Below are 23,224 nucleotides of genomic sequence, written 5' to 3'. Positions count from 1 at the left end.
ACAAACTTTACAACTTTTTTAGACCAAAACTTTGAGTTTTTGATGGGAAAAGTGGGAGAACTAGGAAATTTATGTACCAAAACTTTTTTTCAAAAAAATGTCTTTTCATTTCTTCCTTGAAGTGTAAGCAAGCCATTACAAAAAGAATTTGATAAAAGTCTGCAGTCAAAATGAAGATATCTGGAATATCTTGACTCAATACAAAAGCTTGAATTTTCAATTTTTGCAGCATATTTCGGTGCCATTTTATATGTCATTTCTGGGCTAAATTGTCAACCTCAAATGTCTAAAAAGGTGCTATTTTAGCGGAACCAAAATCTCAATATCTCCGGAATCGCTTATCATTAGGAGGTGTATGACCCCTCATTTTTTTTCTTTTTTGAAGCTCTACAAGATAAACTAGGTTTGATTGCCACCAGAATAGTTTCAATTTGACCCTGGAATGGCTAACTTAGCGCTGACCACAGCACTGGAAAATTCTCGACCCACATGGAAACAAATGGCTGTCGGTGTCGCTATTGAGCTGGTTCATCTTTTCAATCGCGGGTTTTTTAGTAAACCCAGGGTAAAATTAGGCTACAATCTATCACAATACGCTTTATTTAACAATCTACAGGCCGTCTGGGATTTTGAAAAATAGAAGAAATTGTGATTTTTTAACAAGATTGCGAATTTTTTCATTTAAGTGCCATACACCATCTGAAAGCTGAAGATTTCAGCTTTCTAGTGGTGAAATTTGTTTTTAGCTATCATTTCCGAATTAAGCTCATTAGTGATAAGCTAAAGTTTAACAGTCATCAGGCCGATTTTCAGACCGCACGGGTAAAACTCCCCACACCCCGCCACACGGAAGACTAGATTTCATCCGCCATTTTTGGCGCGATTTTGAAAAGGTGATTTTTATGTGTTTTGAAAATGGAGTAACTTTGGGAATACTAACCAATTCTAATAAATTTTTCTCACAAAGGTAAGGACTTTCAAATAAAATTAGTTTGGTTTCTAAAAATTGAGGGGAAAATTTTGGCCTGTCCACCCTATCAGTGGAGGCTAACATGCATAGCCCTCAAATGACTGACCAATCAAAGCAGCAAAATTTCAAAACAAATGAACTACGCAGCTCCGCTCGCAGCTCTACTCTACCATTTTTGTTTTGATTTAACTTTGTATCTTAAGGACCAGCCAGGTCATTCATTTGAGGGCTATGCATGTTAGCCTCCACTGATGCAAGTTACCCGATCTCACGGTACCTACTGTTTTTTTATAGGAAAGAGTGAAGTTTCCTGCGGTCGCTAAAAAAATCAAAACAATGGAAAATGATATTTGACAGTTGACATTACTAAACAGTGTATTAGAAATGAGGGGTGTGAAAATAAAAAATGTGAGTATTCGACAGTCTGGGTAAAAAAGGGAAGCCAGAAAAAAAGCTGTTTTTGTTTAGGATAGCTTTCCTCTATCAAGAGGTGATTTCACACGGGATTTTCATGTGAGTGGTCCTGCCTAAGTTATCATACAGAACACAGATGAATAAAAATATTATTGTGTACAAAAATTACAGCAACCCAGTGCATAAAAATACAGCGGCACAGTGCAATATCTGCGATATCAAAAGTGAACAGTGATTTCACTGGATTCATTCAGGTTTGTTATTTCACTTAAAAACAGCCGTGTTGATAACCGTTTGAGTTCTTTGATTATCAGTCTAAGCTTAAACTCCTTTATCAGGATTAGAAACTAGGCTAGTCTTACCTCTTTTATCTTTCCCTTAACAACAATACAATGTTGACAAGTTGACACAACAAATTGACAAGTAATCCCTGAGAGAAATTTATATTGAAATCTGCAGGGCGGCTGTAAAATCTCACCCTTCATTGATTTGTTTCAATCCGTGATCCTAAGGCTTAAGTTTTTTCTCATCTTCAATTTTCTGAAGAAAGTGGGAATTTAATGCGAGAGTTAGATTGTCAACAAAGTGCCATAAAAATCATTGAATAAAAAAAGCTTCAAATCTTAAGATATTTTCATTTTGAAGAATTGGTGCAAAAAAGTGAAACATGGAAAAGTTTTATTTTTTATTAGCTCAATCGAAATAGGGGATTTGGAAAACTTTCTGGTTTTTGCACAACCCCTGTAACTACAGGCAAGCACCCCGTTGCTAAGATGTTGACTTGAAATCGAAAGTGAAACCACTGAAAGTGAAAGTAAAATCGTCCCGTACTCCAAATCCCGTAATCTTGACTCCTATATCAACTGACTACCTTTGATTATTATCAATCATTGTCAATGCGTAACTACTTTGCATGGCCCAGATAGTTGCTATGGCAAAATTAGACATGGTATTATGTCGACATTAAACGAAGCTACGGTATGAGAAAATACCCAAATTTTGAGCTATAGATGAAAAGATTTGAACCGAGCCAACCTTGAAAACTAATTTGAAGAACAACTTCCCAAAGAATAAGTTCTACGAGGGAGAAGACACCCACCTAGATCTGTACACTGCCGGATAGACTATTTCCTGGACCTCAAACACTGACTCATTTATGTGTGCGGAATTAATTTTACTTTAGTGTGTACTTTAGGGCCTAAACAAATTGAAGCACTGTCTCGGAAATCGAAGGACAAAATTTGGTTGGTTGATTCTGGCTGCTGCACATAATTTTGTTTCATTTTAAAGTTTTCAAGTTTTGATTAATTATCATTATGATTGAATGTAATGAAATGAAAAACGAAATTACCGATCATTTCAATGCACAATTATTATACGGATTTCTTTCTGCAAAAATACATGAAAGTCTTTCATTTTACTTTTAAAAGTTAACCTTCATTTTATGTGTGATATACCTGATATTGGCAAATGTGGAGTTAAAATTCACATTGCTTATAAGGCGAGACCAATTTAATTTGTTGTTCTACGGGCAGATCGTTAGCAAAATATGGGTCGGTCGGTCGGTAAAATAAAAATAAATTTTTCATTTATCAGGGTTGTTAAAGTACCGAAAATGTTTTCCTAAAATTATCTGGTTCAAAAATTCACTTTTTTTATCTTCAATGAAGATCATGATAAAATCTTAGTGTATGGAATGCTTGATTTTCTAAAATTTTCAATTTCTTGAATTCATTTTCAGCTTTATTCAAATTTGATTCTTACAAATAACTAGTGTGTAAAATATGTTTTAGTGGAAATTCAATATTATTATTTTTTTGATTTTAGCAAAATTAGGGTCGGTCGGGCCCGTAGAACAACAAATTAAATTGGTCTCGCCTAATACAGAAAACAAAAAATAATGCAATCGTGCAAATTATACCCCTTGGCACAAAGAAAGTGGTCTTAAAATAGGATAACAGCAAGGAAAGTGTTAGATGTGTTAAAAACATGGCATTCTCTGGTAATAGTTTTTGAAATTTTTATTTGTCTTTAACAAATAGCTTTTGAGATGGATATATCATAAACCACCATTTGTTATAGATTGTAGCGTGAACATAGCATAACTTAACAAATCAGAGCATGGCTCATTTGAGCAGTGGACGGGTCAATTTGGCTCAGATGCGAGAGGGAATTAGAAGGCAACTTCTCAGATGTCTAGACAAATGCCCTGGAAGCAAAGTAAGCATTATTTTTTTTAAATTTATTTTGTAGATTTTCCATTTAATTCTTCCCATTATAATACTATGTACCTTATTGGTATTAAATTTTGCGGGTTACAAAATTTCAGAATTTGCAATTTTTTCTCAAGGAAACGTGTTTTGCGTGTATTAAATTTTGCGATTGCCAGTTTTTGGAAATTTTCGCGTGTATTAAATTTTGCTATTCACTAAATTGGGCATTTTCAAAAAGTGGGAATAAAGCAAGAAAATGACTGATTTCACTTGAAACACAACGTATTGGGTGTAAACATACCTAAGATAGTAACAAAACTAGTGACAAAAATAATAACTAAATTTAACAAATAATGATTTTCAATTTTCAGCCTATTTTGAAAATTTTTCGCGTGTATTAAATTTTGCAAAATTTGACCTAAAAAATCACGAAATTTTGTAACCCGCAAAATTTAATACCAATAAGGTACAACGATCTTTTTTTGTCATTAATGAGTTTAATTATTACTTTTAAATAATCTTCAGTCGTATAGGATAGTTATCCCTTCAAGCATCTTTGGGGGAGGTTCTTTGCCAAATGTTTTGATAACTTTTGGATTATTTAATTCAATACCAATGTGATTTGGCATCTTTTATATTCTTTGAAAATACCAAAAATAGGACCCAATAGTTTTCGATCAATTTGATTGGAAATTTAATATTTTTATCTGTTTCAAAATACTAAACTCTCTCTTATGTCAAAATTTTAAAAGTTCCAAAAGTTATAGTGAAAAAAGAGGGTGCAAGAGCATGACCCCATTTTCATTTTATTTGGGCACATGAGCACTGATTCAAAACTTTTTGAATTTTTTTATTGCCTAAAATTTAAGTTAACAAGGTTATTTAATTGTGACTGGTCTCTTTATGAAAATAATTTTTTCCACTTTAAAATCAGACTTTTTGAAGAAAAATTAAAATTTCTTTTTACAATAAACTTTTTAAAGAGGGAGACTAAAAAAGTGATAGCCGAGCTCTTTCAGGTCCAATAATATATGATATATCTAGGGGTTCGTGGAAGGTGCTCAGGTGCCCATTTGCAGTTGAAGATAATGACCGTTTTTGTCAAAAATAAAGAACATCACTTCATTTTCAACAAACAAAAAAGTGATAATATCGTCATTAAGGCAGATTAAAGGTCATTACTAATTAAATTAAAATCAGAGGCAAAAATAATTTTCAATATATATAGTATCATCATCCTGGGAAACTGATTTTGTCACTTTTCCAATCATTTACCCTCGTCTTGCCGCATGGACTCTATTACTAGTCTTATTTATTTGACAAAAAAGCCTTCAGAAACCAATTTCAATCAAATTGAACTCCAATTATCCATATCTTCCACTGGTCAAAATTTAAAGTTTGTCAAAGTTTACAGAGGGGTATGAACCCCTAGGTTTGTTCCATCCCCTTATATACCCATCCCTCCTTATTTACAGAGAATCTGTTTTGAAAATGATAAAAAAATAATACAAAGTAAGTTCAGTCACAAAGTCAAAGTCAATAATTTCACAATATAACAACACAGGTCACAATGGGACCACTTGTTGATGATTAAAAATTGGTCGAAAATTCCCAAAATCCCCTTTCTTATTTGACCCCCATACATTTGCATCCCCCGAGTTTTTTTTTGCCAAATATTGGTACCCCCCCCCTAAAAAAAAGTTGGCATCCCCCTATTAAAAAGAGGGGTGCAAACTATGGCCGTACAGGGGGGGGGGGTCGGTACTAAAATCCAAGACACATATGAGTACTAAAAGGTTTTTTGACGATTTTTGACATACCCCCACCTAATTTGACATTTTAGCATAGTGACCACCTAAATTAGGCTTATTTTGGAATTCGGTTCAGAGAATGGCGGTCTTTGGACTTTCAACAAAATGCCAACTCTGGTTATTTAAGCTGTCAATGAACCTGAAACAGAAACAGTCGAGACACAGAAACAGTTGAGACACTTTTGCTCTGCTCTACTTTAGTTATTACAAAGATTGATTGGTTATTTTTCACCTCTAATTTACAGCTTGCTATTTCTTTTCTATCCAGTTATCCATGGTTCTTTACAAAAACAAAGCATTCAACTACGAAAACATTTTTTGGACCTACCCCGGTGGGGTGGAGGTCCTATAAATTAACCTGTGTTCGTCCGTCCGTCCGTCCGTCCGTCCGTCCGTCCGTCCGTCTGTTACCAACTTTTCTCAGGATTGAATCATAGGAATCTTTTGATTTTTAGTACAAAGGTGCAAAATGGTGGTGGCCAAAATGTGACGGAGCCCGATTCTCGAAAAAAAAATTTTGGGGCAAATTTGGGCCAAAAAACGGCTAAAAAACAGGTTTTTTGGACTAGGTGAAAAATTGGATCATTATTTTTTTCTGATTTTTTGCATGAAAGTAGGGTACCATCATAGGTAAAAGATGGCTCAAGCAGACTTTTGCAAAAAAATTTATTTGGCTTAAAAAACGCATGTTTATCTATAAGAATCACTATTAATAAGCATACATCATGTTCTTAGTCAAATTACTCAATTCTTTTTATGAGATAGATGTTTTTTTGCTCATGAGGGCTTACTTTTTAAAAATATGTGTGTTTAGACATGAAATTTTGGTTGCTTGGCGTGTTTTTATAGAAAAACTGGCCAAATTCAATATTTTTTTATAAACACATCATCAATTACTTAGGTATTAGCTCTTCTCGAGATTGGCTCTTTCATCCTTTATGATTTTTTGCACAAAGATGCATAACTTTAAATCCTCAAATGTGACGGAACTCGATTTTCGAAAAAAAAATTTTCGGCCAAATTTGGGCCAAAAAAAAGGTTTTTTGGACTTTGTGAAATATTGGATCATTGTTTTTTCTGACTTTTTGCATGAAAGTAGGTAAAAGATGAGTCAAGCAGATTTTTGTAAAAAAAGAACTTTTCAGCTCATAAAACGCATGTTTATCTATAAGAATCACTATTAATAAGCATACATGTTCTTAGCCAAATTACTCAATTTAGATCAAGATAGATGTTTTTTTATGCTCACAAAGTCTTGAATATGAAAGAGTATTTCAAGAGCATGAAATTTTGGTTTCTAAACGTTTTTTTTTATAAGAAGAAACTAATTTTAATAAATCGTCACTATTTGTGTTCTGAATGATTGTTTAACGGTCATGCTCAAGTAGATATCAATTTATAAATGTGTTAAATGCATAACCAGGTAGGTCCATAAAAGTATCACACAAGTGATATTATAAAATGCTAATGGGATAGAAATTCTATTGTTTGAAGGTTAAAAAAACCAATGGGGGTGGTTTTGGAGTGCAATTTTTAACATGGAATTTCGAGTGGGGATGAAATTCAAGGGTATTTCCCCACCGGGGACAAAATGTTTGCTTAATTTGTGACACAGGGGTGTTTAAATCTTATATAGAAAGTTTTTATTTTTTTTATTTTGCCTAAAATGCTTGGTCAATAGTTAAAATTTCCTAAAATTTGGTGATTTTTAGTACTCATGTACTAAAATTTTTCTTAAATTTCTTGAAGACCCCACCTAATTTGGGATTTTAGTACACATGGTACTAAAATGCTTTAAGGCCTTTTTTGTAATACCACCACGTCACTAAAAGTCATGTCTGAAATTTTAGTACGGACCCCCCCCCTGGGCCGTAGCTCTTGTCAATCTTGAGATCTTAAGGGGCCCTGGTGCCCCCTCCCCAATATGCTTCCCCTAGTAAAAAAATTAGGAAGATACTTTTAGGGTTAAATGATCGATATTCATTAGTATTTACTGTAATAGTTTTATACTTTGATTTTATTTTTCACTTTCTTCTAGGCCATCATTTGGGATGACAAATTAACTGGACCAGTTGGATTGATTGCAGAATACAGTCTGTTGAAGGTATTTGATTTATGTATAACTTTTTTTGTGGAGAAATCCAGGGCGCCCTCCCCTACCCTCAGGTAGACAGCTACAGAAAAGGAAGCCCTCAGTTCGCTCTCGACTGTGGTCACAAACTTACTTACTATGACCACTGTTTTAGGTCAAAAATCTATTCTAAGTTTTACCTTCTTTGAATTATAATTTCTCAAGTGCAATGAATTTTTAGACAGTCAGACCTTTTTACCTAAAATTCTTATAGGCCTTTTTTATCAAATTTGGTCCATTACTGCTACTGGCTAAATAGCTAATAAATTTAAATGATTTTTGCGGAACAAAACGAACGCTGGCAGTTACTTACTTAAAAAAAACTTTATTTGGGTTTTTGTTGCTTTTTTTACTCTGCTTTATCAATTTCAGACAGCAATTAAAAATTGAAATTAAAACTTCAGATAAAGAAATTTTCAAAACATATTTTTTTGCCTTTGTTCTGACAATTTTCGTTCTGTTAAATAAATGATGCAAAAAATATTGATTGACAGTCAGTAAGAAGAAAGCCCCCCCCCCCTCCAACTACGAGGAAATCGTCTGTAAAAGTTTAAACTTTAAGAAATACTAGGGTTTGTAAAATTATGGTCCCATTGAATCGAAAAATATAGAGCCAACCCTAAAACTATTTGTCTTCGTTTCCTTTTCAAGGAGCATGATGTTGGTAAAATGTTTCCACTGGTGCGAGGTAAACTACCCTCTTGCGAGGAACACAATATTATATTTTTGGTACGACCAAAGTTGGAAACCATGGATATTATAGCTGAAAATGTCAAGTAAGTTTTAAGCATCATTGTGGCTGCAAAGTATAATACAGAAAGCATAATTGAAGCATTCAAATTTCATATTTAGGGTAGAAGATGAGTAAGATAATTTTTCACTCAATGTTGTCGAAATCATTGTCTAAATCTTGTTGATCACAGAGTTATCTAAAAAAGATAGAGAATTTTCCAATGGGTAATAGATTGAAGATATTATTACTATCCACTTGTTTTATCATTTTTATCAGAGAATATATTATTTCTTTTAATTTTTCATTTTTTCTACATTTACCCCTTCCAATTTCCTAACATAGACATGTGTTAATATGACGTCTTGTTATGCGCAGATATGTAATTTTTGCGCAGATATGTAATTTCTGCGCAGATATGTAATTATTTTGCGCAGATATGTAATTTCTGCGCAAATATGTAATTTTGAGCTGCGCAGATATGTAATTAAATTTCTGCGCAGATATGTAAAACACGACCTTTTGGACTTTGTACATACTTTGGACATTAATTTTTCATATACAAGAAGTAATATCTTGAACATTGTTCTTGGACTAAGGCAAACTTTTGGCGATTGTTGTTTTCATCATCTTTATAAGAAACAAGTCAATATCTTTTTATCAAAGTGATATTGGCTTTCGGCGTTTGGTTCTATCAAAGCAACTAGGGCACTGTGCTAATGAGGAAATTTTTATTTTTCTTGTAAGCATCAACTTTATAAGAACACAATTCATAACTCTTAAACCAATGATTATTAGCTTTCGGCGTTTGGCTTTTTCAAAGCAAATATAGGATTGTGCTTAAGCTAGAAAAATTTATTTTTCTTATAAGCATTAACTTTATAAGAACACAATTCATAACTCCCAAACCAATAGATATTAGCTTTCGGTGATCGGTTCTTTCAAAGCAAACATAGGATAGTGCTTAAGCTAGAAAATTTTGTTTTTCTTATAAGCATCAACTTTATAAGAACCCAATTCATAACTCTTAAACCAATGATTATTAGCTTTCGGCGTTTAGCTTTTTCAAAGCAAATATAGGATTGTGCTTAAGCTAGAAAAATTTATTTTTCTTATAAGCATTAACTTTATAAGAACACAATTCATAACTCCCAAACCAATAGATATTAGCTTTCGGTGATCGGTTCTTTCAAAGCAAACATAGGATAGTGCTTAAGCTAGAAAATTTTGTTTTTCTTATAAGCATCAACTTTATAAGAACACAATTCATAACTCCTAAACCAATGATTATTAGCTTTCGGCGTTTGGTTTTTTCAAAGCATATATAGGATTGTGCTTAAGCTAGAAATTTTTTTTTATAAGCATCAACTTTATAAGAACACAATTCATAACTCTCAAACCAATAGATATTAGCTTTCGGTGATCGGTTCTTTCAAAGCAAACATAGGATAGTGCTTAAGCTAGAAAATTTTGTTTTACTTATAAGCATCAACTTTATAAGAACACAATTCATAACTCCTAAACCAATGATTATTAGCTTTCGGCGTTTGTTTTTTTCAAAGCATATATAGGATTGTGCTTAAGCTAGAAAAAATTTATTTTTTCTATAAGCATCAACTTATAAAGAACACAATTCATAACTCTCAAACCAATAGATATTAGCTTTCGGTGATCGGTTCTTTCAAAGCAAACATAGGATAGTGCTTAAGCTAGAAAATTTTGTTTTTCTTATAAGCATCAACTTTAAAAGAACACAATTCATAACTCCTAAACAATATTTGTTAGCTTTTGTTTGATAAATCAAAACTTTTGAAAGCCTATTCCACTAGAAAAAAACCTTGTTCTTATAAAATTCTAATAAACTAATGTTAGATTTAGCAAAATTCCCTATTTCTTTCGATAGAGCCATTGTGTCATTGTGAATGCCAATTCCACTTAAAAAAAAAAATTAAATTCGTCTCCTTTTAGATGGCTTAAAGTCAAATATTTTGCCTTAGTTTAATTTGTAAGGGGAAAATAAGAAAGACATTTAATTTTTTTAAATATCTTTAACAATCAGTGTCAAAATATTCCTGAAGTGTATAACATTCTACATAATTTAAAGTTCGAGCGAAAATCACAACTTCGATAATCCCACTCTATTTCATTGGATAATTCAATCAAATATAATGACTTTGCTCGTAGATCGAGCCATGAAAAGGAAAAGGGAGTTTTTTTATTATAAATTAGTCCATGTATTGGTAAAGACAACCAATAGAATTTTACTTTATCTCACTGTAATGTAAAGAAATGCAACCCATATCTACAAAATCAATAAAGTTTACGTAGGTGTGACTATCTCGAGTCGAGGTTCTATCGAAGATCTCATTTGTACTTTTCTATTAGGTTGTAAAAACTACCGTATTTCTTCGAATAAACGCCTTGGGCGTAATTTTAAGACTTTCAGGAGGGGTGTTAAAGAAAAGGGTGTTAATTAAAAATTTTAAAACCTCCCATTGAGGGGAGTCTTTTTTCTTAGAGAAGGAGCGTGTATTCGTAGGAATACGGTAATTACGGAAAAGTATATACTATTCTACCAAGAGTTGTTTTAGGAAAAATTAATATGCTCATATTGTGCGCCGTCCCTTGTTTAATTTGTAAGAACTAATAGCCGAAGGGTATATCACCGTCTATCAAGAGTTATTGATTTGATTCTTATAAAGTAGTTGCTTATAAGAAAAATAAATATGATCATACTATGCGCCGTCCCTTATTTACTTTGTAAGAACTAATTACCGAAAGGTATATGACCGTCTATCTAGAGTTATTGATTTAATTCTTATATAGCTGATGCTTATAACAAAAATAGTCACATCCATTTAAGGCCCTATTCTATGTTTCCTTTGAAAGAACCAATCACCGAAAGCTAAAACATAGTCGTTAAAAAGTTATAGAGAATTTTCTTATAAAGATGATTCTTATAAGAAAAATAATTACTTTCATTTTAGACGCTATTCCATGTTTCCTTTGAAAGAACCAATTACCGAAAGCTAAAACTTAGAGGTTGAAAAGTTATAGAGAATTTTCTTATAACGATGATTCTTATAAGAAAAATAATTACTTTCATTCTAGGCGCTATTCCATGTTTCCTTTGAAAGAACCAATTACCGAAAGCTAACACTTAGTCCTTGAAAAGTTATAGATCATTTTCTTATAAAGATGATTCTTATAAGAAAAATAATTACTTTCATTTTAGGCGCTATTCCATATTTCCTTTGAAAGAACCAATTACCGAAAGCTAAAACTTAGAGGTTGAAAAGTTATAGAGAATTTTCTTATAACGATGATTCTTATAAGAAAAATAATTACTTTCATTCTAGGCGCTATTCCATGTTTCCTTTGAAAGAACCAATTACCGAAAGCTAAAACTTAGTGGTTGAAAAGTTATAGATAATTTTCTTATAACGATGATTCTTATAAGAAAAATAATTACTTTCATTCTAGGCGCTATTCCATGTTTGCTTCAAAAGAACCAATTACCGAAAGCTAAAACTTAGTCCTTGAAAAGTTATAGATCATTTTCTTATAAAGATGATTCTTATAAGAAAAATAATTACTTTCATTTTAGGCGCTATTCCATATTTCCTTTGAAAGAACCAATTACCGAAAGCTAAAACTTAGTGGTTGAAAAGTTATAGATCATTTTCTTATAAAGTTGATGCTTATAAGATATTACTTCTTGTATCTGATAGGAATTAGCTAAAATACCTTAATTCGAAAAAAGGTAAAAGTGATGGTAAAAGCTATCAAGGGGGTACCATTGATATTAAAGATCGTGTTTTACATATCTGCGCAGAAATTTAATTACATATCTGCGCAGCTCAAAATTACATAGTTGCGCAAAATAATTACATATTTGCGCAGAAATTACATATCTGCGCAAAATAATTACATATTTGCGCAGAAATTACATATCTGCGCACAACACGTCTTTTCAGTAGAATTCAACAATGCTTTTTCTTTCTCAGAGGGTATGGTAAAAATCACAGCAAAGAATTTCATATCTTCTTCGTACCGAGCAAAAGCAACTTGTGTGAGTTGAGTCTTGAGGTAAGTTAGATTTCTTATATAAGAGATCATTTCTTGCTTGAAAGCAAGACAGCCATAAGTCCATTTTTTCGAACATTGAGTTACCAATACAGTCATATTCTGAATTTTATCATTTTCTTTAGGGGCAAAAGAGTTATTTCAAAGGCTGATTGGTTATGAAATATCTCAAATTGAGAAAAGCTGACTTACAGCTTTCTCTGGCTTTCTTAAGCAACTTTGGAATTGTCTTAGAAATATTTGCTTTGAAAAAGCAAATTTCAATGTTTCAGAACACACTAAGTGTTAGTATGTACAATTAGAAAAGTTCATTCTTTTAAGTTTCTGCTCTGGTACATTTGTATTTAGGTTGTTTTCAATGGAATTTAATGAACTGACGGACAAAAAAAACTTCGCCATGAACGTTCTTTCTTTTCTGTGTGTTTTACCAAATACAAATACAACAAAAATTACAATTGTATGCCTGCACAGACCTTTTATCTTTCTCATCTTCCTCGACCACCTTTTAATAACTTTTTCTTTCTTTTTCAGAAAAGTGGTGTTTACGGCAGTTTTTCTGTCATTGATGAATTTGATTTGAGTTTGATACCTTTTGACAACGATATCATGTCACTGGAGCAAGAAAAGGCATTTTATGTAAGCTTCTTTATCGAATTGTTGCCAACGTTCTGCTCGTGTCTTTTGGTTAATTGGCTTTAACTTTGATTCATTTCCTCAGGGGTAATTCGAGAAAAGGCAATACCATGCTAGAAAATTTTCAGCAGGAAAGCAAAGTGATAGTTCCATTAAAATTATAACTCTCTGACCGCCCGCATTAAAAGTCCTAAGCTCATAGAAAGTAATTTATAATAAGCCCTCGTTCTCTTTGGTAATTATTCTTCTTTTATGTCTTAATGGAGAAAATCCAGCATTGGATATCTTTATTTCTTTATTAAGAGAACAGAAAGGAAATTCTTTAAGGAAGAAATTGTTTAATAAATTTTTATTGGACATGAACCTGCATTAACACACAATACTTTTTATTGGGTATAGAAGGCAGACTCGTATAATGCAATATATTTTGAATATTTCTTTCTTCTAGGAATGTTATGTAGAAAACGACCTGACATCCATGTTATACGTTGCCAACTCCCTGATGACCATCCAGGCTCTCTTCGGGACCATTCCCAAAATCTATGGAAAAGGTCAACTTGCTAAGGTAAGCGAGTGTTGGCGGAGGAAGCATTAGTCTTTTGGTTTTATTAAGTGGCAGCACCACAACTCAAGATCTCTACGATGTAACCATTTTGTCAATATTTGTAGCTATCAACTTGTTCGAAAACGCTAATTAGCCAAAAAGTAATCTAGAACACTAGACGACTTATTCAACAGGCATGGTAGAAAATCAGTATAAAAATAATGGAAGGGACAAACTGTAGTTTATACAAACTGATATTACATCCCGCTACAATTAACATATTATCATCCACCCATATTAGTATTACTGTAATACACATATTATAAAATGACTATGTACAGTCGAACCAAAGAATAGAAGAAAGAGTCACTTCTTCAAATTTCAATCACAAAAACGTGTATAAATACAATTGATTTGAGATTCTTTCTCTTAGAGCTATCAACGCGAAATACACTAAAGACCTCCAAAATTTAAATTGTAGACATTAGGCGGTTAGACCTTCTTTTCTATCGATCTCTATACTGATATAGATTTTCTTAATTCTTATTGTAGCATGTAACAGATATCATTTTGCGTAAGAGACGAGAAATGGCGGACAATGAATGCCAAATCACACCATTGATTGATAACCTGGTGTTGATCGATCGGAACATCGATTTATTGACACCGCTACTTACACAATTAACTTACGAAGGATTGATTGATGAAAGTCTCAAAATTGAAAACAGTAAGTCACAATGATACCCTGTAGGATACCATACCATTTCATATTAAAGTTCTCTCTCTTATTTGATTTTCAAGGGACAATTAGTAGAGAAAGATTCGAAATACAGGGAGTGGGTTTGAAACCACCTTCCAGCTAAGGGACCGATGTTTAAGTTCGAATTAAAGAAAAATTCGAATTACCAGGGAGTTCGAATTAGAGAGAGAATCAATCAAAGCTTAATTCAAATGGATTTTTTCATAGCTATTTTTATAGACATCGTAATGGTGTGTCGAATTTTTTCGTTTTTAAATAATGAGCTTAATCTCGCTTTGTTTTTGTTTATAATATTAGCATGTTGTCAGGTACCTACCCCAAAAGATGAGCCAAAAAACAAACAGCAACCAGAGGGAATTCAGAAAGCTAAACCGAAGAAAGTCATTCTTAATTCTGGTGAAAATTTGTACGCCGAAATTCGGGATATGAATTTCAGTGCTGTCGGTCCAGTATTGAGTCGTGAAGCTAAACGAATCACTGCTGAGTATGAGGTAAAGGCGATATTAACTTTCTCAATACAGTAATTAATTCTTGTTATTTAGAACTGGAACGGGAGGTTCGACTTTCAAACACGAATTATATAGAGTATTTAATGAGGGTTTCCCCTTTTACGTGGAGCATTATAGCAAGATTCGAATAATAGAAGTTCGTAAAAGGGAGAGTCTACGTCCGCCAACCGGCCTAATAACTCTAGACTTATTAGGCCGGTTGGCGGACGGTTTTGTATACGGGCCAATTTCTCAAAAACTATAAAACTAGATAAAACTTATTTTACTATATTGTGGCTTAGTTTGATGTTTTTCATATATTTCGGAACCTGTTCAAATTATACCGAAAAGTCGGGATTTCTCTCGGCTGGTTTCTCTATGCAAGCGTAACGGATATTGTTTGTTCTCTAGGTTATTTATTACCTCTTTTGTGACGATAATATTTTCTAATCTAAAATACATGATGCATTGTTGTTCACGCTTTTAGGAGCATCGTGCAGCAAAAACAGTTGGCGAGATGAAAGAATTCGTGCATAAACTTCCACACATTCAAGCTGCCAAACAATCGTTAGCTCAGCGTAAGTTTCTACAAGAACCAAGCCTGATAACATATCAATTATCCAATCCAGTATGGAGTTCTAATTTCCAGTCAAGAAAAGGGACAAATTTATTTTCCGATACTCGGAGTTTCGTGCCGTTTCAGGCAGTCTTCAGTCAGATTTTTCTTTTTTTGAGTTTTTTTGATTTTTTTTGAGTTTTTTTGAGTTCTAATTTTCAATATCGAATTTCCAATAATTTTACCTCAAAAGTGGAAAACTTAATGGGAGATATGTCGAAATTTCATCGATGAAAAACTTTTCCGTTCAACTTCAAGAGGATCTTGACAAATATTTCCACAATTAAGTGACAAATTTCGACGTCGACTAAATTTCCTTCTTCAATATATTTGAATACGCATGTTTTATACGCCTTCGAAATTAAAATCATTTCTCTCTTTCAACTTTCGTTTACCCACAGATACAAGCATAGCGGAATTAATGAAAGAGCACACGGATTCTGACGATTTCCGCGAATCACTGAGGGTGGAACAAGGTACAGCTTCCTTGTAACTTTTTTTTGTTTAGCGATTTATTTAGCGATTTATGATTACTCTCGGCTACCTGATAAACGAGGGGGGTTTAGAATAAGCGGGGTGGGTGGAAAAGTTCTCAAAACTGAATAAGGGGCAAAAGAGGGAACTTTTAAAACAATTTTCCTAAAAATTTATCAGAAGATAATGTCAGAAGACATTGCAATGGTGAATATCATGAATACATCATCCCTTGAACCTGGCTTAAGATGAATCAGAAACAATGTAATACTAAAAAAAATATCCTATTCATGTAGACCCGCTCTACTTCCTCTCAAAATCATCCAGAAAAGCTTATTAATAACATGGAGAAATATTTTTTCGTGACGTGATGTTATTTTCACAAAAAAAATGAATTAATTTATGGGATGTAGCTTTAGCAGAGGTTTCGAGCTGCTTCATCTTGAGAAGTTGTTTTTTCTTTGGATGGCAATTCTGTTTGGTATGCTGGTAGCTCCATACCGTAGTAGTTCTGCCAACACCAGACATCATAGTTGTACTGATAAGACATTCCTTGTAAAAAGATCTCTTGCTCAACGCTCAAGCTACCATCTTTGTTGTACTCAAATTGATCTTGACCTGTTACAGGTGGTTGTTGTCCTTCCGCGGAATACCATGCGTTTAGGCTTTGATGTTGGTATAACATGCCTTGAATGAAGATTTGTTGCTCTATAGTTAAGCTGCCATCTTTGTTTTGTCGATAAAGACCTGCAGGCGATATTTGCTTTCCGTCTTTAGAGTATGAAGCGTTTTCTTTCAGCTGTCCACAAGGATGCTGACCTACAACAGATGTTTGCTTTACTTTTCGGGAGCGCTCGACAGTCAAAACGTTATCACTTTTCCCATTGTTGTTGTTATGTTGATCTGAAGAAGCTATTTGTTTTACTTCAACATGGCACGGCTCGCGTTCTTCCAAATCAAAGCTAACTTCCTTTTTCGGTTTTTGAGGGTTGTGAAAGAGCTCACTGATAACCTAAAAAGTACAAAATATGCAAAAATTGGATAACGATGGTTTAGAACGATTCATTCCCCTAGTTTTTAACACACATGAATGCAATGGTTTGAAGTTACAAAAACTTTGAAGTTACAGAAATTGAGAAATACTCTTTATATGTGTTTCACTTTTTACGGATTGAAATGAGTGCCCGATATTATAATACTCAAAAGCTTTTTTTGAATTTCCTTTACCTTTGGTTCGGCGCGCTTCTTTGCTCGAATTTCTTCTTTCAATGGATCGTAAAAAAGATCTTCAAGGATCTGAAAAGAAAAGTTATTATTTGTTTACAACTACAGTAAGCCCAAAAAAAGATACATGGTTAAGAGCACGCAACATCATGTATCAGGAAATGCTTGTATCTTAAGGTGTTAGGTTATTGCTGATAAATCATCGTTTTACTTCTAAGTATAGACTGGTAAGTTGAGACGTTAGAGCAGTCGCTATGATAATGCAAAAGTGAATTGAAAAGTTGAATCTAACTTCACTCCTCAGTTCAGTAGTTCGCTATCAAACGAAGGTCAATGCGCGTGATCAAATACGTGTTGGCACCTGTACGGATAGTGTCCAGTCCACTTGTTGGCGACCATGTGAATTCAGTAAGGAATGAATGAATGTTTACCTTTTTTTGCTCAGCAGCAGATTGTTCTTTTGGTACATAAACTGTTTGACCGAGAAGGTTTACTCCTTCTTCCTTTTTCTTTGGTTTCTTCAAAACCTCAACTTCTTTCTGAGGGTTGTGAAACAAACTTAAAACATCAGCCCTGGAAAAAAAAAAATTAATGTTAATGTTTTCGTAAAATCATGAATCTTGATGCACAACTCATAAAGCCCCTTGGCTTACCTCTAATAGCCTCTAGATGATATTGTGCGTAAACGTATTATGTGATACATTGAAATATATTGAACTTGAACTTGATGGTCTAAGAACTCGTACAATACAACTTATAGACTGTTGTCACATCTGGCTTTTAAAATGAGACTATCATCGAACGGAGGCAAGGCTTATGTGCAAATAATCTCATTACGGTGTAAAAATTAACTTACATTTTCAATGACTTTATGAGACTAATTTTTCCAAAATTAGCAATGAACGCACAATTGTAATTACACAATAATGCACAAAATATACTTTTTGCACTTTCAATTCGTAATAAAACACGAAATTCACACGATTCACTCGATCAATATTCGATTCAAATCGTTAATGTGATAATAGTTTATCGAAAACGATGTTAGCACACCGAGAACTTATCAACAAACTAAAGATTTAAACTTTCATAAAATAATTGACGTCAAATTTTATTTTGAAATTCCTTTGGAAGTGACGTCAATTTTTTTTTTTTCAAAATGGTAGACGTGCATTTTGCTGTCTATTATTCTTCCTCCCGGTGGTTTTCTTTTTGATTAGAGTTTTTTTCTTTTTTGTCTCGAATTACAATCGAATCACGGTCAATAATGAACATCTCGGTAATTCAGTTGACTCTCGCTACTTCGAAATCGAACGGGGAATCTTATTTGTTTGAATTAAAGAGAGATTCGAATCTTAGAAAGTATATTTAAGAGTTCATTAAGGGTTTCTTTTTAACGGGGACTGGAAATAAGTTCGAATTATAGAAAAATTCGAATAAGAGAAGTTTGAATAAAGCGAGAGTATGTATGTAATTGAAACTTTTGGATTTGATTTCACTATATTGATTCAACGTTCTCATTTGATTCACATCTAATTCAAATCTTTCCATGTTATAGAATTTTTCCATGGTATAGACACAGACAAAGCGCATCCGTATATTGAACAATGTATCGGTGTCAAAGAACCTATTCAAAAGGTGAGATTCACTTGTATCCAGCTCTCCGTTTTCGTTCTTTGATGCGACCTTAGTGCAGTGGTAGAGCATCCGGCTACGGTTCACAAGGTTGTGGGCTCAACCCCCAGCTGGGTCATACCAAAGATCCACAAATTGGTACTTGATGCCTCTCTGCTTGATGCTCAGCAATTAAGAGAAGGACTAGGGTAAATGGAGCAAACCAGGGAGAAATAGTAGCGCCCTACCCTACCTTCCGTTAGATAGCTATTGAATTGAAAGATGAGCCTTCAGGTTGCCTCCGACTGCGGTCGCAAACTTACTTACTCTTCGATGTTTTTTAATTCTTGTTGGTAGAGACTAAAGACAAAACCCATCTGTTTTTCCAGTGACAATTCTCTGTGAAGAACGAAATTTCTTTAACTTTTTGTATAATTTTAAGTTAGTTTGATACCAATTATTTTTAGTATCTGAGCTATTTTGGATCCTTTTTTTATCAGTTTTCCCAGTGTTAAAAAATTTCTTTTGGACCGTTTTTTAGGTGCTTCGTCTTGTCTGCTTGCAGTGTTTCGTCAATAACGGCTTCAAAGTTAAATTGTTCGATTATTATCGCCGTGAAATTATACAGGTAATGGTTTGTAACTTTTTTTGGAAGACAGCACTGTAATACTAATGGTGTAGGGAATACTGTAATATTCAGAGTCTCCGAGAAAAACTTACTGTTACATGATGGTCTTGATTTGACAGAGATTCTTCTTCGGATTAGCACCAACCGATATGGAAAGTTCTTTTTCCGTTCCGTAGATCCCTTGACTCATTCACAGCCATCAGACCTTATTTATCACGAAAGCTTCGTTCTGACAAAAATACATACCTTGAAGAATACAGTGCCGTAGGAAGCATTTTCATATTGGGGGGGGGGGGGGCTGAAGTTTAGTGACACCCGCGAGGGCCAACCATGGTTTGGCCCGAGGTGGGGAATTTTGAAAATTTGAGCTCAGGAATTTTTAAAAATACACTCAAAACATGCACATAAAGACAATTATGACAAATTAAAAAAGAAATAACCATTTTTGAAAAAAAATTATTGGGGGGCATAGCCCCCCCCCCCAAGTTGCTACGGCACTGGAATATCATTTAGTCGTATCTATTAATATTTGCTTACTCAGCATCTTATACCAAAGAAAGTACCGGTTTTCATTCCACGAGCACACAATTTATGATTTTTTTTTGTTAAACGGGCATCTTTTGTATATTGTAAAAAAATAAAATTAAAAAATAAGAGCAAGTTAGCAAACATACTGTATATTTAAAATTTTCATCTCCCTTCATTTTTTTCCGAATTTCCGATTGAATGTTCTACCACTCGAAAAAAAACCTACTTTTCCTCCTCGTTACAGACGTACGGTTTCGAACATTTGTTAACTTTGAACAATTTGGAGACAGTCGGCATGCTTCGGTCTACAATGCAACAGAGGAATTATAACTTGTTGAGGAAATCTCTCAAATTGGTCGTCGAAGATGTTCAGGAAACAGTAAGTGTTTTTATTTTGTTGATCAAAATTTTGATGAGGAATCTCTTATATGGTGCCCTAAAAATGTGCTGGCCGCCTCAATTGTTTTCATCGTCTTCCTTCCAAAGGTTTCCTATGAAGTTTTTTTTGAAAATAAGGTTGTTTTATGTGGAAAATAGCTCTGAAATTCAATATAGACACAGATAAATACCATTCGAATAAAAGTCAGTTGAGTATAATAATGCCTTAGAACAATATATGGAGTCTCGGTTTACGACTAAAAAGTAAGATGTGTTGGACTCTTTCAGAAAAAAAATATTACATAGTTGATGGGGGGACATGACATGTTCCAGAATTTGACCCCCCGGACGTGAGAATTTAGACCCCTGGCCTAAGGATCTCGACCTCGAAACACCCCCCGCCTACCCCACCCGAAATTGTGTTTTTACCCCCGGACACGGTAATTTTATGACTTTTGGCTGCCTTGGACAACATAACCCGCCCGCTTCATGTGTGAACTTTTTCTATAAGAGTCCATTGCAATGTTACTAAATTACAACTAATAAGAATAGACCAAATAGTATAATTTTTCTTCTTCTAGCAACCAAACGATATCGCATACGTCCACTCTGGTTATGCTCCGCTCTCCGTTCGCTTAGCTCAATTCTTAGAGCGCCAATCAGGATGGCGAGGACTTGAGGAAATCTTAAAGCAATTACCTGGACCCACGGTGGAGGAAAAGCAAAATATTCCTGCTGCTTTACTGAAAAAGAACACTGGTGGACAATCAAACGCCGACGGACCGCCGCGTGTGACGCTTGTGTATTTCTTAGGTGGATGCACGTATTCGGAGATATCGGCACTCAGGTTTTTAGCCCAACAAGAAAACGGTAAATACACTACGCTTCATACATTATCTTTTGGCGTCATTCAAAAAAAAAATTAAAAAAGCTACTTTTAAAAACTTCTTTTTTTAAACTCAAGTTCAAAACAAGTACTATTCACTGTATAGCTCCAATATCACAGGGTACAGGAAAAGAGAAGTCTTGTTGGATGTCCTTGCATCAAATATTTGGTAGTTTGCCAGAGTTAGAAATTGTAAAACATCCCCCAAAACAATTGTTTTAAAGTCGTACGAGTTTCATTTTGCAAGCTCCAATCTAAGCGACTTTTTTGCCGCCATAAAAACACTCGGCCTTATGTTTTGTTAGCCCGTGATTTTTGCCGCGATTGATGGACCCAAAATAATTTTTTTTTCTTTTTTTCTTTTTTTCGAGGTATTCAAGTGACAAGTCACAACTTTTAACAACAAAACAATAGAAATTAGACGTGAAAGCCGTGTTAGAACCCCATTTTTAGAGATATCAAATTGTCATACCTTAAGGGAACTAATTTTCGGAGAAAAAAAATCGCATTTCGCGGAATTATACTTTCGTTTCGCTGAAAAACTGCGAAAAAAGCGAAAATTAGTTCCTGCGAAAATAAGTTCCCTCATAAGGTATCTCTTGTATTAAAAATGCAATGACCTCTTTCAATGGGCTTTGAGCAAAGGTTTGAATCACGATCTTACCGCCCAGCTTTTGTCGTATCTCATATCGGACGGATGTAAGACAGAAACTCGTGGTTTGAGCTTCCTTGAGTCCATTCTTTGACCGTTGTTATTTTTAGCATCGACGGATTACGTAATTGCAACAACGAACATTATCAATGGGACGTCGTTAGTCGAGAGTGCTATCGAACAAATGGATAAAATACCTGTCAATAATGGATAAATTATCATCAATTTGGTGGGTACGGTTAATTTATACAATTTTTGTGATTCCCTCGTTTCATGATATTTATTATGACTATCTACAGGGCTGATCAGGCTGATCCTGAAAAATCCGTAAAGTATATAACAGGATTGTTTGCAGATAAATGAAACTGTCAATATTGAAAATGTAATTTCATAGCTTCTAAAAATCGGGTTGTGAAAAAATCGGAGATTTTTCTCCAATTTTGGATAATCAGGAAAACTCGTAGAGCCTTACTTTTCATTACGCTTAAAACACATTTTTTTTTGACTCTCGGTAAAAATCGACTCAGTAATAATTAACCAAGATGTTTCAGCAATAACGGCTGACATTGCATTTTTTTATATTATTAAATTTTGAAAATAATTATTATATTTTTTAGAAAATTCTTCTGTTTTTTTTTTTTCATATTCATAATATTATATAGAACAATGTACATAGAATATTAAGACATTATCATTTCCAATTTTCTATAAATAGCTTGAAAGTTTTCGCTAGGATTTTGTTATTATGATTAGTATAAATTAAATCGAAAAATTGAGACGGTTAAATACCTTTTTCAGTCAAAATGCATTTATTTCAAATAAAAGATGCAAAGATATTATTTCATTGTCAACAATTTCATTCCAATCGAAATTTTATCAAACTTTCTTAAGTTTTCTCGAATTTTACATTTAAATTTCACCATCAAAACCAGCTCAAATTTTGACTAGCTCAACTTTTATTATCGACCAATTTTTGTTCTTCTCTAAGGATGGATTTCGATCAATTCTTAAATTGGTATTTAACCGTATCTGTCTCAATAAAGGGGCGTTGTTGATTAAATGTTGCGTGTTCGATTGTTGTTTGTGATCTTTGTATCTGTTTTCACCGTAAATCTTTTCCATCGTAAATTCTATTCGTCTTATTCTGTGCTTCTTTTGCTTGCCATATTACCATACTGCAAGTTGTGGTAATTTATTTTTAGTGGAATGACTGTGGTTTTTGCCGTGTTTTACTTAGTAATATAGAGGTTTTTCATGCTATGTTAAATTACACAATTCCTACCACTGGGCTATTCCAGAAAAAAATTTTACCCCCTATGTTGAGGAGGTCTCTTTTAGGAAAGGTGACCCCCTGCATTTTCTTTCAATTTTTGAGGACCCCCTTGGATATTTTCTTCTCCTTTTTTTGGACCACCCTAGATTTTCGACCTCTTTTTACTGACCA

The 23,224-nt window shown here is 33.8% G+C and overlaps 2 protein-coding genes across 2 annotated transcripts in view; one reads left to right on the top strand and one right to left on the bottom strand.

Annotated features, from left to right (window-relative positions):
• The window catches only part of LOC136824668 (vacuolar protein sorting-associated protein 33A-like), a 24,392-nt gene extending 2,392 nt beyond the window's left edge, over positions 1 to 22,000 (top strand). The window contains exons 2-17 of the mRNA XM_067080659.1: positions 1,265 to 1,378; positions 3,467 to 3,604; positions 7,447 to 7,512; positions 8,191 to 8,315; positions 12,277 to 12,358; positions 12,887 to 12,991; positions 13,437 to 13,553; positions 14,085 to 14,259; positions 14,590 to 14,783; positions 15,268 to 15,358; positions 15,798 to 15,872; positions 18,653 to 18,732; positions 19,250 to 19,336; positions 20,109 to 20,243; positions 20,824 to 21,112; positions 21,891 to 22,000. Of these exons, the coding sequence (XP_066936760.1) occupies positions 3,506 to 3,604; positions 7,447 to 7,512; positions 8,191 to 8,315; positions 12,277 to 12,358; positions 12,887 to 12,991; positions 13,437 to 13,553; positions 14,085 to 14,259; positions 14,590 to 14,783; positions 15,268 to 15,358; positions 15,798 to 15,872; positions 18,653 to 18,732; positions 19,250 to 19,336; positions 20,109 to 20,243; positions 20,824 to 21,112; positions 21,891 to 21,994 (1,824 nt within the window). The 5' untranslated portion in view covers positions 1,265 to 1,378; positions 3,467 to 3,505 and the 3' untranslated portion in view covers positions 21,995 to 22,000. The remainder of the gene's footprint in view (positions 1 to 1,264; positions 1,379 to 3,466; positions 3,605 to 7,446; positions 7,513 to 8,190; positions 8,316 to 12,276; positions 12,359 to 12,886; positions 12,992 to 13,436; positions 13,554 to 14,084; positions 14,260 to 14,589; positions 14,784 to 15,267; positions 15,359 to 15,797; positions 15,873 to 18,652; positions 18,733 to 19,249; positions 19,337 to 20,108; positions 20,244 to 20,823; positions 21,113 to 21,890) is intronic.
• Positions 16,286 to 18,152, bottom strand: LOC136824663 (uncharacterized). The gene is made up of 4 exons (XM_067080654.1): positions 17,951 to 18,152; positions 17,526 to 17,667; positions 17,098 to 17,166; positions 16,286 to 16,882 (listed from the first exon to the last, which is right to left on the bottom strand). Coding segments are annotated over exons 1-4 (810 nt in total). The 5' UTR covers positions 17,953 to 18,152.
• Positions 22,001 to 23,224: the final 1,224 nt, after the last annotated feature.

This window comes from Clytia hemisphaerica, unplaced genomic scaffold, assembly GCF_902728285.1.
Source record: "Clytia hemisphaerica strain Z4C2 unplaced genomic scaffold, Clytia hemisphaerica genome assembly, whole genome shotgun sequence".
Taxonomy (NCBI): domain Eukaryota; kingdom Metazoa; phylum Cnidaria; class Hydrozoa; order Leptothecata; family Clytiidae; genus Clytia; species Clytia hemisphaerica.
This window is presented reverse-complemented; position numbering and strand designations above follow the sequence as displayed.

Coding starts and splice junctions, on each gene's coding strand:
- LOC136824663 (XM_067080654.1), bottom strand. Junction 17,167..17,525: donor CTGCTGCTGAGCAAAAAAAG/GTAAACATTCAT, acceptor TTTTCTTTTCAG/ATCCTTGAAGATCTTTTTTA. Junction 16,883..17,097: donor AGAAGCGCGCCGAACCAAAG/GTAAAGGAAATT, acceptor TGTACTTTTTAG/GTTATCAGTGAGCTCTTTCA.